General features: G+C 38.4%; 1 protein-coding gene across 1 annotated transcript in view; it reads left to right on the top strand.

Moving 5' to 3' along the window:
• LOC140240976 (serine/threonine-protein kinase N2-like) overlaps window positions 1-15172 on the top strand; it is an 83202-nt gene that overhangs the window by 50493 nt on the left and 17537 nt on the right. Inside the window, exons 4-6 of the mRNA XM_072320750.1 lie at window positions 5256-5422; window positions 9188-9325; window positions 12953-13175. Of these exons, the coding sequence (XP_072176851.1) occupies window positions 5256-5422; window positions 9188-9325; window positions 12953-13175 (528 nt within the window). The remainder of the gene's footprint in view (window positions 1-5255; window positions 5423-9187; window positions 9326-12952; window positions 13176-15172) is intronic.

The following is a 15172-nucleotide window of genomic DNA, read 5'->3' as shown; positions in this document are numbered from 1 at the left end:
GAATTCTGTGTAAAATCTATGTGTTGCATGTGTGTTGATTTCTGTGTTCTCTCTTGTGGACCCCCCCCCCCCCCACTTCCCACCTTCCATCGTTTATAATGTGAATAGACTGGTTTGCTAAAATTACACAAATTGCATGCGTACATTATATTACAGCAGTAGGTTTTACATTTGTTTTTGCACTGTTCCTCTATCTTGATCTGAGCTTGATGTTACATCCATTTTTCTTTAAAAAAAGATGATACTTTTTCCCCAGTTAAAACCCCAAAACATTACATTTCTTCATAATCAAGCATACCAGCTTCTCTTGCAGGTTTCTTGGTTTTGCCATTCACGATATGATCAGAGTAATATCGTGTGGCCGTGTGCCGTGTAGCTGCCGTGTTGATCCGTGTAGATGCCGTGTTTGTCCGTGTCGACGCTGCGCTCTTCCGGCCTTATCCGTGTAGCTGCCGTGTTGATACCGTGTGTACAGTCATACTGAAATCCCGGATCTCCCCGGACGTCCCCGGATCTCCCCGGATCACCGTGTAAATCCTTGCGCATCCGTGTTTATATGTGACTGGGGCATTAGGAGGAATTGATATCTCCAGTATGTGACCCCCACATGACCTCTGAATAGGTCAACATAAAGTCAAAATATTTGTATGTGCTGTTGAAAATTGTGTATTTGAATAATCCGGTGCCAGACCTATTGCCGCCACTCTCAGCATGGACTTTGGACGACTTTGGGACACATCAGAAATCAGGACATCACAGTGTGTGAATCATATCTGATTTCTTATTTGTAGAGCAACAAACTGTGAGATGTAGGGTCTACAACGTACGTCCACCAAAACATGTTGTTTGTGAATTTGTATTCAGAGCTTTGATGCAGTTGCATGCAGCAGTGAGTATACAAGCGTCGACATCTCATGCTAGTGTAAACTGAGCACAGTTTTTGTAAATTACATAGTTTTAACGCAGTGCTTAATAGAATGTAAAATTTGAGCAAGTTTATTTGTTTGCATCCCATGCAATATACTTTCTTTAAAATGTTGTTTGTTTGTTGTTGTTGTTTTTTTTAGGGGGGGGGGGGTAGAGAACTTCTGCAATAAACAGTACACGGTAGTTATGACCGGCGTAAAATAGTTGTGTCGCTTATTTCATTTCGCTGGCTATCTTAGGAGACTATAAATTGTCCACCTGGTACTGCATATCTTCAGAGCCCTGTAGAATACAAGCCCTCTGTAGCAGCAAACAGCAGGCAGAAAGAATGGTGGTAATTTGATTTGCTCAGTCCCACCAATGCATTCCAGTGTTAGCCCCCTTTCCACCAGTGCTGTTTTGGCAACTGCTGTGGGATGCTATATAATGACTGTGAAGTGTAAACACACACACACACAGTCTTCAGAGGACAGACCCTTTTGCCCACTTTACTCAGTAGTGAAAACACAAACAAAACCAAAACTAAAGTTGAGTTTAGACAAACTGTAGAGAGATTGCCTGTGCCATAGGAGTGAAGCACATACATAGGCCTACAGTTTACAAGAATCAGTTGTAGATCAAATTTGGAGCTAAGTCTGCTGACAAAGTAATTACCGAGTTGATGATTCACATATTATAATTTGTTCATTTTTGTTTCCTTCTCCTTTTTAGGGAAGACAAAAGTTGAGCAAAAAGTCTGCTGTATACATTGTATGTTTTTAATTATTTCTCTGTTAATCCCCAAAGCCTAATCTACGTGTATGTAGCTTGGCAGTGGGGGGGGGGGGGGGGGGGGGGGTGGTGTTAAGTGTGTTAGTGGCAAAAGAGTTTCATTTCGACACTTCTCAAATTACTTCTAAAGACTGCAGATGCACACCATCAGTTAGGATTGCCACATGTTATTCCAGTGTTACTGAAAAATTTTACTGACATCTTCGCACAAGTAATCTTTCGCACTTGGTTGGGTAAGATGAATTTTGCATGCTTGAAGTATCTTTATGAAGGGAATGTTCAGCATGCTGAGCATTAGGATTGGACGTGTATTATACTGTGTGTGTGTGTGTGTGTGAGTGTCTCCCACCTCCTAACACCCCCCCCCCCCCTCCTTCGATATGTCTAGGCTGGGTGTTTTGTTGAGTTGGCCGCTGACATTTCAAGAAGAGTCTGGGGGTGCTTGCGATGGTGGCATCACACTGAGCGGGGTACCAAGCTCAATTTATGTGCGGCATTTCACCAGCGTCGATCGTTAGATCAGTGGAGGTGTACCGCTGGATGGGGGAGAGAGTGAGAGAGAAAGAGAGCTGCCAAATCAGTCCATGGCATCGATTGCTCGACCTTTCTGAGTTGCCAGTGAAGTAGGAGCTGCCTGGAGGCCATGGTTATAGCGTGATTGCGACAATTTTGTAACCAGGGTTTCCAAGCATCTACAGTACCATTATTAATGCAATCTTAAAAAGTCCTTCTTTCCTTTTAGTTTTTCTTTTAGAGGGGTTGAGGGGGGTGGGGGGGTGGAGGATTATATACCTGAATATACGTTTGTATGATAGTAAAATTCCATTTCCAGTTGAATTTGATAGGGCCTACATGTTAAACTTCTTTTTTATTTTATTTAGGTGTAACAAAACTATGCAAAGGATACGTACATACACATACTTTGTAGAGTAGAATGAAACAAACGGAATTGCAGATTGTCCCTTTTCTCATACAGTGGATATTAGTAATAATAATAATAATAATAATAATAATAATAATAATAATAATAATAATAATAATACATACAATTTCTATAGCGCCGTTCTCCACTTTGATTAAATGCTCTTTGATTGAATTAAGTAAGAAAGTTAAACTGAATGAGTATAGACTCACTTGCTTGGATAAAACAGCGATATCCAAAGTCACTACTTCATATATATATATGAAAATTATAAAAAAGGTTATACTGTAAAAGTGGATATTTTCACGTGACTAATTTTTCGCGCTTGGCGGGGTAAGAAGAGTTTCGCGTGTTTTTAATTCCGTGGAATCAAAGACATCAACTACTGGAACATATGGCAAGCAAAAATATTCAGTGCTTTTATTTTTGCACTAGTTTCGGGTTGTGCGAAATCCGCGAAAATTTCAGCACCACAAAAATTTCCACTTTTACAGTAGATGAGTTAAAGGGATTATTTCTATTTGCAGATGAAACAAAAACTCAGCTTTAATGTTTCAAAATAGTTCTGAAATGTGAGTTAATACGGATCTAGAAGAAACCAATGTAAATATGTAATAATCAGTATAATTAATGTGAACTTGTTTCTAGAATAAATCATCTGCAATTATGGTTTATTGAGAAAAATAGTGATATCTCCTTTACTACATTTGAGGCTTTATGGCAAAATATTTATATGGTGGCATGTTTTGTGATACAACTGACGTACACATATAACTCATACATATATTTTAAATCACTGCTCCCAAAGGTTGAACAGCTACCTTTAATTGCCTCACAACTCTCCAACTGGTTTTAATGAAAACAATGGAAAATGCATGGTTTGGTGGAATTATTTAACAATCGCAACCCCTCCCCTGAGAGAGTTATTTTAGTTTATGGACCTTGTTAAAACTCTGCAATGATTGTATACAAAATATGAATGATATTTAATTTTTTTTTATTTCATTTCAACCAAAACATAGTGAAAATGTGCTAAACTTTGAAATTCTGAGGCAATCCCACTTTACATTTATGTCAGATTTGTATGAACTTATGCTGTTCTGTCTGTCAGAATTTACGTGGGAGTGGCACATTTACAACAGGGAAGTTTAGTGTCTTTATTGGCCGTGTATGATGTATTTCCAGCGAGAGTCATCAACACCAAGGAATGTGGACACCACTTGACCACCAATGTCACTTCTGCTTCCTCCTTGCAGATTTATATTCAAGAGCTGATTTAGTTTCAAAATGTGAAACAATCTGCGAAATAATTATGCTTAAAATGTGTGGGCGGTCTCCAGATTAATTTACATTGTATATTACACTGCATCAGAGTTATCAGTTTCTGTTCTTTGGAAGAGAATGTAGGAGAACTACATTGTATCTTGTAGCTGACTTCAGTTTACTGAACTTTACATGAACTTAGTGAAACACTCATTGATATTGTGAGGATTAACTATGTGCTTGATGAGAACGCATTTGTATTTTAATGGGTTTCATTGCTTTTCTGTTTGCTGTGATTGTATGGATGAGTACTGCTATGATACATATCTTTTACCCTATTTCTACATTAAAGGTAATCAAAACCCAAAGAGAAATGTGGATTGAGTGAAAGCAGCAACATTGATTAGTAGAACACATCAGTGAAAATTTGAGCAAAATCAGACAATTGATGTAAAAATTATGAATTTTTTAAATTTTGGTGTTGGCACCGCTGGATGAGGAGACTACTTGAGTTTATGGCATCATGTGTGGACAACAATTATAAAGAAAATATAGAGAAAAATTCAACATGCTTTCACTGCATAAAGAAAGAGCACTTGACTAACTGCTTTCAGGAAGCAGGGGAAATAAATACTACCCTTAGCATATGTCAGTATCAAATTGATGGAATTTGTATTTTTTGTGAAAAATGAATTTTTGTGGAATTCCCTTTATATCTTCTTTATATTGTTGTCCACACATGACATCATAACCAAGGTCTCTCCCCCCCCCCCCCCCCCACCATTTGACTTTCGGATACCAAGGGTTGTTTTGCATGCTGCATGAAAGTGAAAATAAAAAGTTTTGAATTGCACACAAATTTTTTGCAGCACAAAGTGCACATCAAGAGTGCAAAGTACATACCTTTGGGATCCATGGCCTTTATCTTAGCTTTTGCTAGATGATGGAACCATGGCATTGCTTAATAAGTAAAGTGAAAATATCAGAAAATGATTTTTTTTTTTTTTTTTTACTTTGAATGAAAGAGTCATCTTCCCTGGTCTTTGGAAGACATGCTTTATTGTAAAATCTGTGATAAATCCTGTGCAGTTATGAAAAAGATATTAAATTGTATCATAAAAACATAGGGGGAACTGTTAATGTGCACAGATGCTGTATCTGAGGTTGTTATGCATTCATTCCACAAAGTTTAAAGGTGAATATAGTGAAACCATTTTTAATTTCAGCTGTATTTTATTTTTCAAAGCCGATCTCTGATGCAGTGTGGATCATGGGTATGAGAGTGCAAATCAGATCGTCCGACTGAATCTTTGCCATTCTGACTCGTTTCTCTCTCTCTCTCTCTTTTCTGTACTCCTTTTCCTTCTTGCAGGTTTCAGGCGGACGTCAGCGGTGGAGCTGCAGCTGACGCCAATCGAATTCCGCGTGGAGGAGCTGCGGCACCACTACAAGGTGGAGCTGGCCCTCATCGACGGCTTCAAGAATGTCCTGAAGATGTACAACAATGCCAAGACTGCTGACAAAAAGGGGCTGGCTGAGGTAAATACCCGAGATCAATTTCGGTTTACTGTAAAACCAGACATTTTCGCATGTGTGAAACTTTTTGGGGTTTGGGGAGGTTTTTTTTGCCAGGAGCCAAGATTGATGAAAGTAAAATGCATGTGAAAGTTTTTTGTCTTCACAAAGAATTGAATGCATTTAGTAGATAAAGACAGTGAAAAGGCAGTAGGTGAGCTATTAAAAACAAAATGTGGGCAAAATTTGTTTTTAAAACTTATATGACTCATGAGGAAGTTTATGACTGTTTCGGTATTGTCAGCATCCAAACAAAATGTCCTGTGGCATTGTCTGGGTACCTCATCATTGCCTCCATGGACGCATCAAATACCTGAGTACATTGTAGTTCTATTTCCATTGCTTGTCTTCATCTATCGAATAATTTGTGATTTTATTTCCTGACATGTCACATGTCATGAAAGTTTTTTGGGTTTTTTTTTTTGGAAAGAAAGAGACCCTGTCTATTGCATATATGTAGCAAGAACATCTTGTGGTCTTATGGTTTCTTTTCTTTCATATAAAGTCTATTCCTATGCACAAATCAGGAAAAAGAAAATAAGCAAAACTAGAATTTTGGTTCGGGTTTTCAAAACAGAATAAAAGAGATTAAGAATTTTGTGTTAGTGGCATCACTATTCACATGACAAAAGAGGCCACATTTTAGATGCCCTTTATACATCATTGTGTGTTTGAATAGTGTGTAGTCTATACACATGAAATGATATCCCTCTTATGTATGCATCTGATTTTGCTCAGTCGTCCTCCGATCAGCAGGTTCCATTTTTATCGACTCGTCGGTTATCACTTCATATAGGGGTTCACGTTCTCAATATACATGTAGCTGTCTGCATGATATGTTCCCAAGTGCATCATATTGTGAGCTTCAGTAGGTAAGCTGGTAGCACAGACATGAGGGGCCCCTTTTCCAATAAACAGAGGATCAGAAAATGATGCTGTTGTCGTTTAGAGGAATTGGACGTAATGCGCTGCCCCCCCCCCCCCCACACACACACACACATTCCAGACCAGCTCTGAAGTAAAAGAGAAATTGATTGGGATTCTTATGAGAATGGTGCACCATTAACGCCCCCTTCAAACAAACAAACAAAAAGAAAAGAAAGTGGAAACATTACAGCTGAATGAAAAATAAAAAAATATGTTTGCCAGAGAAATCTGTGTGGCACTACAGCAGGCCTCATTAGACCCATTGTGGCAGAGTCTTATCCTGGAGTCTGCTCCATATATTTCCACTCAGTGACAGTGATGTAGAGCACCCCTGGAAAGTGCAGGGCAGATAGAGTTTCAGGGGTCAAAGGTCACCTGGGGTCACAGGGTTCAGGAATGTGACAGATGTAGTCTGCTGCACATCTCTCTGCATGTGAAAATTCTCTTAAACACACGAGTGTGACATATGTAAGCAAGCGATCACCTGCATGGCTCCACATGGTGGCTTTTTGATTCGTTAGTTCCTCTTTCCTTTTTCTGCCAAAGAAGATGAAGACGACATGTATCCCCAGTTTACTTGTAGAAACCACAGCAATCTTTCGTCCTGTGTGCATGTTGGTGATTTTTAGCATTGATAATATACAATACATTTGGCCTTTTTGATGAATGCCAGTTAGCTCACTCAATCTCAAGAAGGTTCAGTGTGGTTCAATCTCTGAAAAAGAGCACTTATTTGTAGAATAGGGAGATGAAAGAACCTTTTGAAACATTAACTGCATAGATGGGGTTACAAGTCCTGGTGGGAAAAAAAAGGGGTTATTCTCTTTGAGCAGATTTTACACTCACTTCTTGTCTCGATGACTGTGGGAACAGAAGACACTTGTGTAAGTTCCATAAATGTTTTGTTAGATCCTGTCTTCATAGAGAAAGAGCTTGGAGGAATAGATTGAAGAGGTCCTTGTACATCAACTTTGAGAACGACTGTGATTCCTATGAATGAATAAACAGGAAAATTGTGCTTATTTCCTGCAATGGCTTAAAGGTACTGTTTACCTTTGGGAACAGTGATTTAAAAATTTTTCAAGATATGACATTTAATGCATATGTGTAGGTCTGTTGGGCCACAAAACATCCTATCATGTAAAATTTTGAAGATAAGCCTATAAGGAGATATCTGTATTTTTCTCAATAACTGTGGACAGAATAGTCTGGAAACATTTTTATTATAACTATTGTTCACGTTTTGTATATTCAACAATATTTAACATCAATTTTATGGATTCAGATTTTTACAGTGGTTGTTTCTATCCTTAACTCACATTTTAGAAATGCTGGTTTTTTGTTTCATCTGCAAATGGTAAACTATGCCTCTAATTTTCTTGTTGACTATCACTACTTTGACCAAATAATGTTCTGCAATTTAGGAACAGAAATGTTATGAAGTGTGATCGTGGAGAAGCACTCATGGAGAAGCACTTGGTTTGCATAAGGCACAACCTTGCTGGGAAGTATCTTAACAGTAAAATGTGTGATGTGGCCTTTTCACCCACACAGCAATAAAAACGTATAATATTACTGATCTCAAAAAAAAAAAAAGAAAGAAAAAGATGTGAGTGCTTGCCACTGTGCTGCACATGCACAATTAGCTCAACAGCCTTTGTGCACCTACAGTTGTATAAATGTTACTGAAACAGTACAGTAGCTGGATGCATGCGGCTGTAGCAAGGAGGCTTTATACATGGAGTTCCAACTGACTGTAATTATTCAAACAGTTGTCAGATTTGTTTTGATGTACAAAAGAATTCAACAGGTGCCTTTGATGATTGGTGTTCGACGCCGCCGTCTTGCTGAGCAATCTGAAGATTAGTTTTGAACGTTATCATAATGTTGGCCATATTTTGCTTATTTATTAAATGAAATCAAATTTCACTTAATGATAAAGCATGTGAAACAAAAGTCAATTCCGTCCAGAAATTTGCACAAAAGTGTACATCAGAGCTGGATCATGTGAAAATGTTTAAAACTGTACCATCCTGGAAAGCCGGTTTTCATCACTTTTCTGCTTAATTTCCACAAATGAAAATAATATGGAATAATCTTCAAGTATAATTCTTTATTGATAGATATATCAGATTAGTGCCCAGGTATGCCCAGTCGAGTAATTTTCACCTTCATTTCAGCATTTTTTGCTCAATTTCTATTCGCGCATCCTCGTGTCTGTACCACCTACCTTTTATAAGAAGGGATAGCGAAAAGTAATTACCATCACAAAGACATATCTTCCTTTGAAAGTGGCTAGTGATTATGCAATGAGACACGAGTCCATTGTCTTCGTATCTGCACGACAGATTCTGCTTGGCACATGCTTCAAGTATTTTTGAGTGGCGGCTTCAAACATGGATCAAAGGGAATAACACTGTTGTTACTCCATCTCTTGATCCTCCTTGGTTTTAGCAAATAATCCACTAGCTAATGAAAGTCATGTGGTACAACTGTAATTGTAAAAGATTTCTGTGTTACTGCTTTTTTCCTCAAATCATGACAGTCAACTACAATTTGTATATTTGAAGTGAGACAAGGAGAACTGTGTTGTGCAATTTTGTAATTACGCAGATGGTTTGTTAGCACAGTAGTAGCTCATCAAATTTTAAGGTATGCGTGTAGTTACAGGTATCAGTTTTTTTAAGTTGCAATTTTTCACAGTTGGTGCAAATGGTCCAATAGATTGTTTTCACCGTGTTTTTGTTGCAATGTCTTTCTCGATGATCAAAATTGTGACTGAATCCATTTTTGTTTCTGCAGGCACAGAAAGGTCTAATGGAGTCCAGCCACAAGCTGGACATCCTGCGTGAGAGTCTGGAGAAGAGGATCCAGGAACTACCGGCTGACCAGCCGCGGATCACGCAGATCAAAGAAGAGCTCCAGACGGGCAAGATTCAGGTATGCTTCATTGTGACGAAACTTTTCTCTCTTTTTATGCCTCCGCCACGAAGTGGTGCCGGAGGCATTATGTTTTCGGGTTGTCCGTCCGTCCGTCCGTCCGTCCGTCCGTCCTTCCGTCCGTCCGTCCGTCCGTCCGTCCTTCCGTCCGTCCGTAATGAATTTTGTGGACAAGGTAACTATCAAAACCTGTTGAGGTATCCTAATGAAACTTGGCATGTATGTGTATTAGGGGGTGAAGTTGTGCCTATCAACTTTTGGGTACACATGCTCAAGGTCAAAGGTCAAAAGGTCAAGGTCAAATACATAAAATTTCACTATTTCCACCATATCTATTTAATGCCTGAAGATATTTTCTTGAAACTTAGTGTATATATGTATTACCCAATTAAGATTCTTTGGTGAAAGTTTGGGTCATGAGGTCAAAGGTCAAAGGTCAAAAGGTCAGGGTCAAATACATAAAATTTCACTATTTCCACCATATCTATTGAATGCCTGAAGATATTTTCTTGAAACTTAGTGTATACATGTATTACCCAATTAAGATTCTCAGGTGAAAGTTTGGGTCATGAGGTCAAAGGTCAAAGGTCAAAAGGTCAAGTAAAGATATTAAAACTTCTTTTTTTTTTCTCCATACCTTGGAAAATTGTTCAAGGTATCTTCATGGAACATAGTATATACATATACTGTACTGGAAGTGATTATCTAGAAAATGTAGGGTTCATGGGGTCAAAGGTCAGGGGTCAAAGGTCAAGTGCAACACTTCAAAATTTTACTATTTCCCTCCTATCATGCAATGCCAGCAGGGTTATTTTTTTTTTTTTACACTCGGTGTATGCATACATGTGTAACCTAATAGAAATTCTCTGGAAAGTTTTTTTTTTTTCTTCTTCTTTTTTTGCCTCAAAGGTCAAAGATCAAGTGAAATTGCTGAACTAACTTTTTCCTCCATATCTCGGAAGTGGCTCAAGTTATCTTGAAACTTAGTACATATTATGCATGTTCTACCTGAAAGTGATTATCTTATGAATTTTAGGGTCAAGGGCCAGATGAAAATGGTAACAATTTACTATTCAATTCAGAAATTGCACTTTTTCTCCACACCTGTACCTTGAAAATTACTCAATGCCTAAATGTATGAATGGGTCACTAGATACATGCTCTCCTATTCATCCAATTAAACCTAGGTCAAGGAAGGTGAACATTCAACACATTTGTGACAAACTTGTCATTTCAATATTTTGCCAATTTTGTGAAAATGTAATCACACATTGTCCACATGTACTATCTAGACCTATTGGGAAAATCATGCATTATGGCGGAGGCATACCAGTCGCCAAAGCGACATTTCTAGTTTTTTTTCTGCGTTTACAAATTAAGGAATAGTACCCTCTTGCTCATGAATGAAGTTCATCAACACCATATATACACATACATTCCTATATATTCATTTATCTGTTAGCATGAAAATGGCTGTTCGGCTCAATTCTAAATGAGGATTTCCAGTGAGTGTAGGAGTAAAGTATCTAATTGAAAGTGAAAAAAAAAAAAACACAAATAAGTCAGCACAGTGTAAAGACGAGTTGAATCATGCAGTGTTACATGCTTCATTGCACACTCTGATGTCATCATTAAAGCATCAAAATATTTTTCATATTACAGAATGAAGGCAAAAAATGGCAGAAGTCAAATGATGAAGCATATGCTCAAAATGTTGCAAAAGTGCTCGGAAATGAATGAAGAGTGTTGCACACATGGCCACTTAGAAGCATTTCTTTGGCTATGGATATCTTCTTGGTACAGTAATTAGCGATAACAATGAAACGGTGTCGGGAATATCTTTGTCCTGTAAATATATCTGCAGGTGTTGATCAAACTTATTTCGGTCGGCGTGAAATTTCGATTTCTGCAAATAAGCGTTTGCCTTTGCATATGTCTCTGTTGGCCACTGAAAAGAGCAGTAGCGAGTGCTCAGTCTGAATAGCAACAGCAGATGCATATGATTCGAACATTATCTGGCATTCGACGTAGCGGAAGTGCGATCAAGTTTCGCTTTTGAGGCTGCTTCGCTGCCTACTCAACAGCTGACCGGTGAAATGTGACACATGTATGACAGTTCACGAGGTCTCATTATACACATTGGATGCTGAGATCCTTACTTTTGATTGCTGTAAATCAATACCAGCTATTTAAAGAAGAGGGAGCCATATTATAACCATTCATGATGATGCAAACACAAATTATCTTATTCATTGTGCATATTCTATGTTCATATATATGCAAACAGTATTCATATCTTTTATATATTTTTTTAAAGGATAAAATAAAACATACAAATCTTTCCATTTTCTATGAATTATTTCCTGGTTTTCTTTTCTTTCTTTTTTTGAAATATTTTTAAGGTAGGAAATGTGAGAATATCTTTACAGCCCTTTTTAGCCTCCTGGCATTTTGGCCTGATGTAATTCTGACAGGTTGTTTGGAAAAGACTGTCAGCAAAATTGCAGTTCAGATAATGACTATGACATGCTTTGTGATATAATGTCTTGTATGTCTGATGCATGCTTACATGTGTAGAATGTGATCTTTGGCTTGTCTGCAATTCCTTCATGAGAAAATGGGGCATCATTTCTTTTTCTGCTTGCCTCTAAATGGAGCAAAACAAAGTGCACATGACCTTGATATTGATAGTGTAATTTTCAAGATATACGAGCTTGCGGTCTTGAAGGGAGACATAAACACCGTGTATGAGCCAGTGAATTCAATTTTCATTCGAAATCATTCCTAGAACACATCGTCCATCTTGTGACATCTAAATTAGTACAGACCATATAAATGCTATGTATTCTTCTTGGTCTAAGGCTGTAAGAAGTCTTCTCCTTACCAATTCTGTTTGTAACTACAGGCAGTTGTCACTGTACAAGTATGTATTTTGTTTGTATGCATAGTGTCTGTATTATATATATTGGGTGCAGTCTTGGATAAAGACTATCCTTTGAGGTAAAGTTCTGCTGTTCTACAAGTCTACATCACTGGTACTCTTCATAGGGGATACATCTATAATGAGGTGGACATATCTGTGGGATGTGCTTCTCATCAGTCAGATGCATTGGCATTGAAGTGGACAGGAGACCCCAATAAACCAAAAAAGAACCTCCAAACAAAAACACCAAAAATGTCATAGAGTCCCTTCTTGAAGCCATGCCACTTTTGATAAGGAATGAATAAATCCCTTCAATTCCATGGCAGCAAAGATCTTCTTTGGAAAGGTTTTGGGAAAACTGCATTTGTTATTCTGAATTTTGGAATACATACATTTTGTACATATTCATTGTATTCAGCATACTCTGATCTATATGAACTGTTAACAAGTCAAAACAAAACCACTATTAAACCATGGAGCTACTCTGTTAGTAGCTCCATGATTAAACTACAGCAGAAAACTACCCCAAATAAAACAAATCATGATTAGATATGTACTAACATGGTTTTGAATATGTGGAACTGAACATTATGTTTGTGTATGTGTGTGTGTGTTGGTTTGTTTGTAGTTAGCTTTTCATTGCAATCAGTACTAGTAGTAGTAGGTCAATTCTAATCCTCTTACCTTCACTTGACCCCTTGCAGTCGGACAACCCCCTCCCGAAGCCGGCGGCGCTGACAGGCGTCCTGGAGGTGCGGCTGATGGGGTGCCAGGACCTGCAGGAGACCATACAGAACCGGGCCAGGAACAGCATCTCGTTGGCCCACAGCCCCAGCGACGGCAGCAAGGGGGGCCTCCTGCGGGGCAAGACCTCCTTCCACAACAGAAACAGCCACCGCTCCTCAAGTACCAAGGAGGAATTATCAAGTGAGTGCCATACACTGTACCGTGCAACCGGCACGCCCTTTTTTTATTACCCCCCTTCGAATGCAGTTCCCCACCATGGTCAAGTTGTCTCTTACAAATAGATGCAAAATCAAACAGAATGTTAGAAACCTCATCAAAATTAGATAAAATATTAGAAAGTAATGCTAGAAATCTTATCAAAATTAGATATAATATTAGAAAGTAATAAAGATGCAATTTTAGAATCCAATGGGGAGGGGAGGTAACCACATATGTAAATTTGAAAGTTTAGGTACGATATCTTTCACATGGATCAACTTTATGGAACTTATGCTTCGTTGTCTGTTCGAATTCACTTTATCTATCAAAGTGTGCGTAAATGTAGAATGGATATTTTACAACTTAGCCTCTCCTTTTAATGTTAAGCTGACGGTGTGAGGAGATTGCCAACATCATCATCTATTTTACAAGAAGATATCAATGCCCATTGTCTTATCCTCTGATATGCTATGTATGTTCGGTATGTGTGTATTGGTGTGTGTGTGTATGTGGGTGGGTGTGTTTGTTGCTAGTGCTTAATGAGCAACTCGGGAGCCTACAGCTTCAATTGAGAGAGACAAATTGTATATCCTAAAGTCATAGACTGGGCATGAGTGTACCTTTTCTTATCATATCATTCCCTATGGTAGAAGAGAAATCTGAAGATTCTTCAGCGCACTGTCTTCAAAAGGGGTATCCAATTTTCGCTGATGTGACCTATGACCTTTGATGTCTGGAGACGAGCATCGATTAGTGTGATTTATCTGTCCTGCTCTCCAGTGGGGTTAGAGCCATTTTCAGTTTACAGTTGTTGTTTTCGTCAAGAAAGTGCTTAAAAAAAAGTAATCTGTGTTTATGTATCCCTACCACATGTTTCGGGAACATAAAAACTGGAATGCAGTGGGCGTCTGCAAAGTCGGCCTCACAAGTGACATTAAAGAGAAAGGTGACAGTCTCAAGGAACACGGTACACAAAGCTGTGATTAATGAGTGCCATTTGATTGGACTAGCGACACTTATTGCCCTCATGTTCATTTCGAGAGCATTCTTGGGCGCAGTGTCGCCGAAATTATACTTTGTGGTGAAAATGGACGAGGTGTCGTCGTCATCAGACTATCACTTGCTACATGTACCTCTTCTTGCTCCAGCATGAGTTATTAGTGAAAGTAAATGATCACATACGTCTTTTAAATACACAGATATCGTATGCATGGGTTTTTTTTTTATCAAGAACGCAAAATTACATTGTACATGCAGCATCTCAAACCTCAGTTTTGATTTCTTTTGAAAAGAATTTTTTCCTGTATTTGTCCGTGTAGACACAAAGTGAATACAATGAGCTGTACAATGTGCCCTACTCTGTAAGTCTACATATAATCGCCAGTCGTGTTGTTCTTTTTGAGGGCTTAATGTCATAGCAATTTTCTAAATATGTTCATTTCATTACTCTGATAGCTATAATTATTGTATATTGGCAATGGATCATTATCGACAGCGGAAGCTGTTGGGCATGGTCTTGGCATTAATGTTGTATCTGTGTCACTCTCCATTAGCGCTTCAAAGTGTGTGCACATTAAACAGACAGGCCTTATTTGTCATGTGCTCACAAAGATGATGGGGTCATTTGTTCGAGTGTGTGATAAATTAATATGCGACTACTTAAAGGGCTGTCATTTGATCTTCGGCATGTTGCCATGACTATGAGCGCAAAAGTGACAGGTGTTACCTACACATGGAGCATGCTATTTATGCTGTGTTGAAGTGTGTGCAGCTACTCTTGTTGTTATTATTGGCTGTGGCAGCTGTGTGTGTGCATGTGTGCGTGTGTGTTTGTGTGTGCAAAAATGTCATATTGCAACTCAAACTAGACACTTGTGAATTTTCCATCTTATGTTTTTGAGATCTTGGCCATATTGCAACTCAAACAAGACACTTGTGAATTTTCCATCTTATGTTTTTGAGATCTTGGCCATGAAGTT

The sequence above is a fragment of the Diadema setosum genome, chromosome 17 (genome assembly GCF_964275005.1).
Source record: "Diadema setosum chromosome 17, eeDiaSeto1, whole genome shotgun sequence".
Taxonomy (NCBI): Eukaryota; Metazoa; Echinodermata; class Echinoidea; order Diadematoida; family Diadematidae; genus Diadema; species Diadema setosum.
Note: the sequence above shows the minus strand (reverse complement) of the source record. Positions and strands in the feature narration are given on the sequence as shown.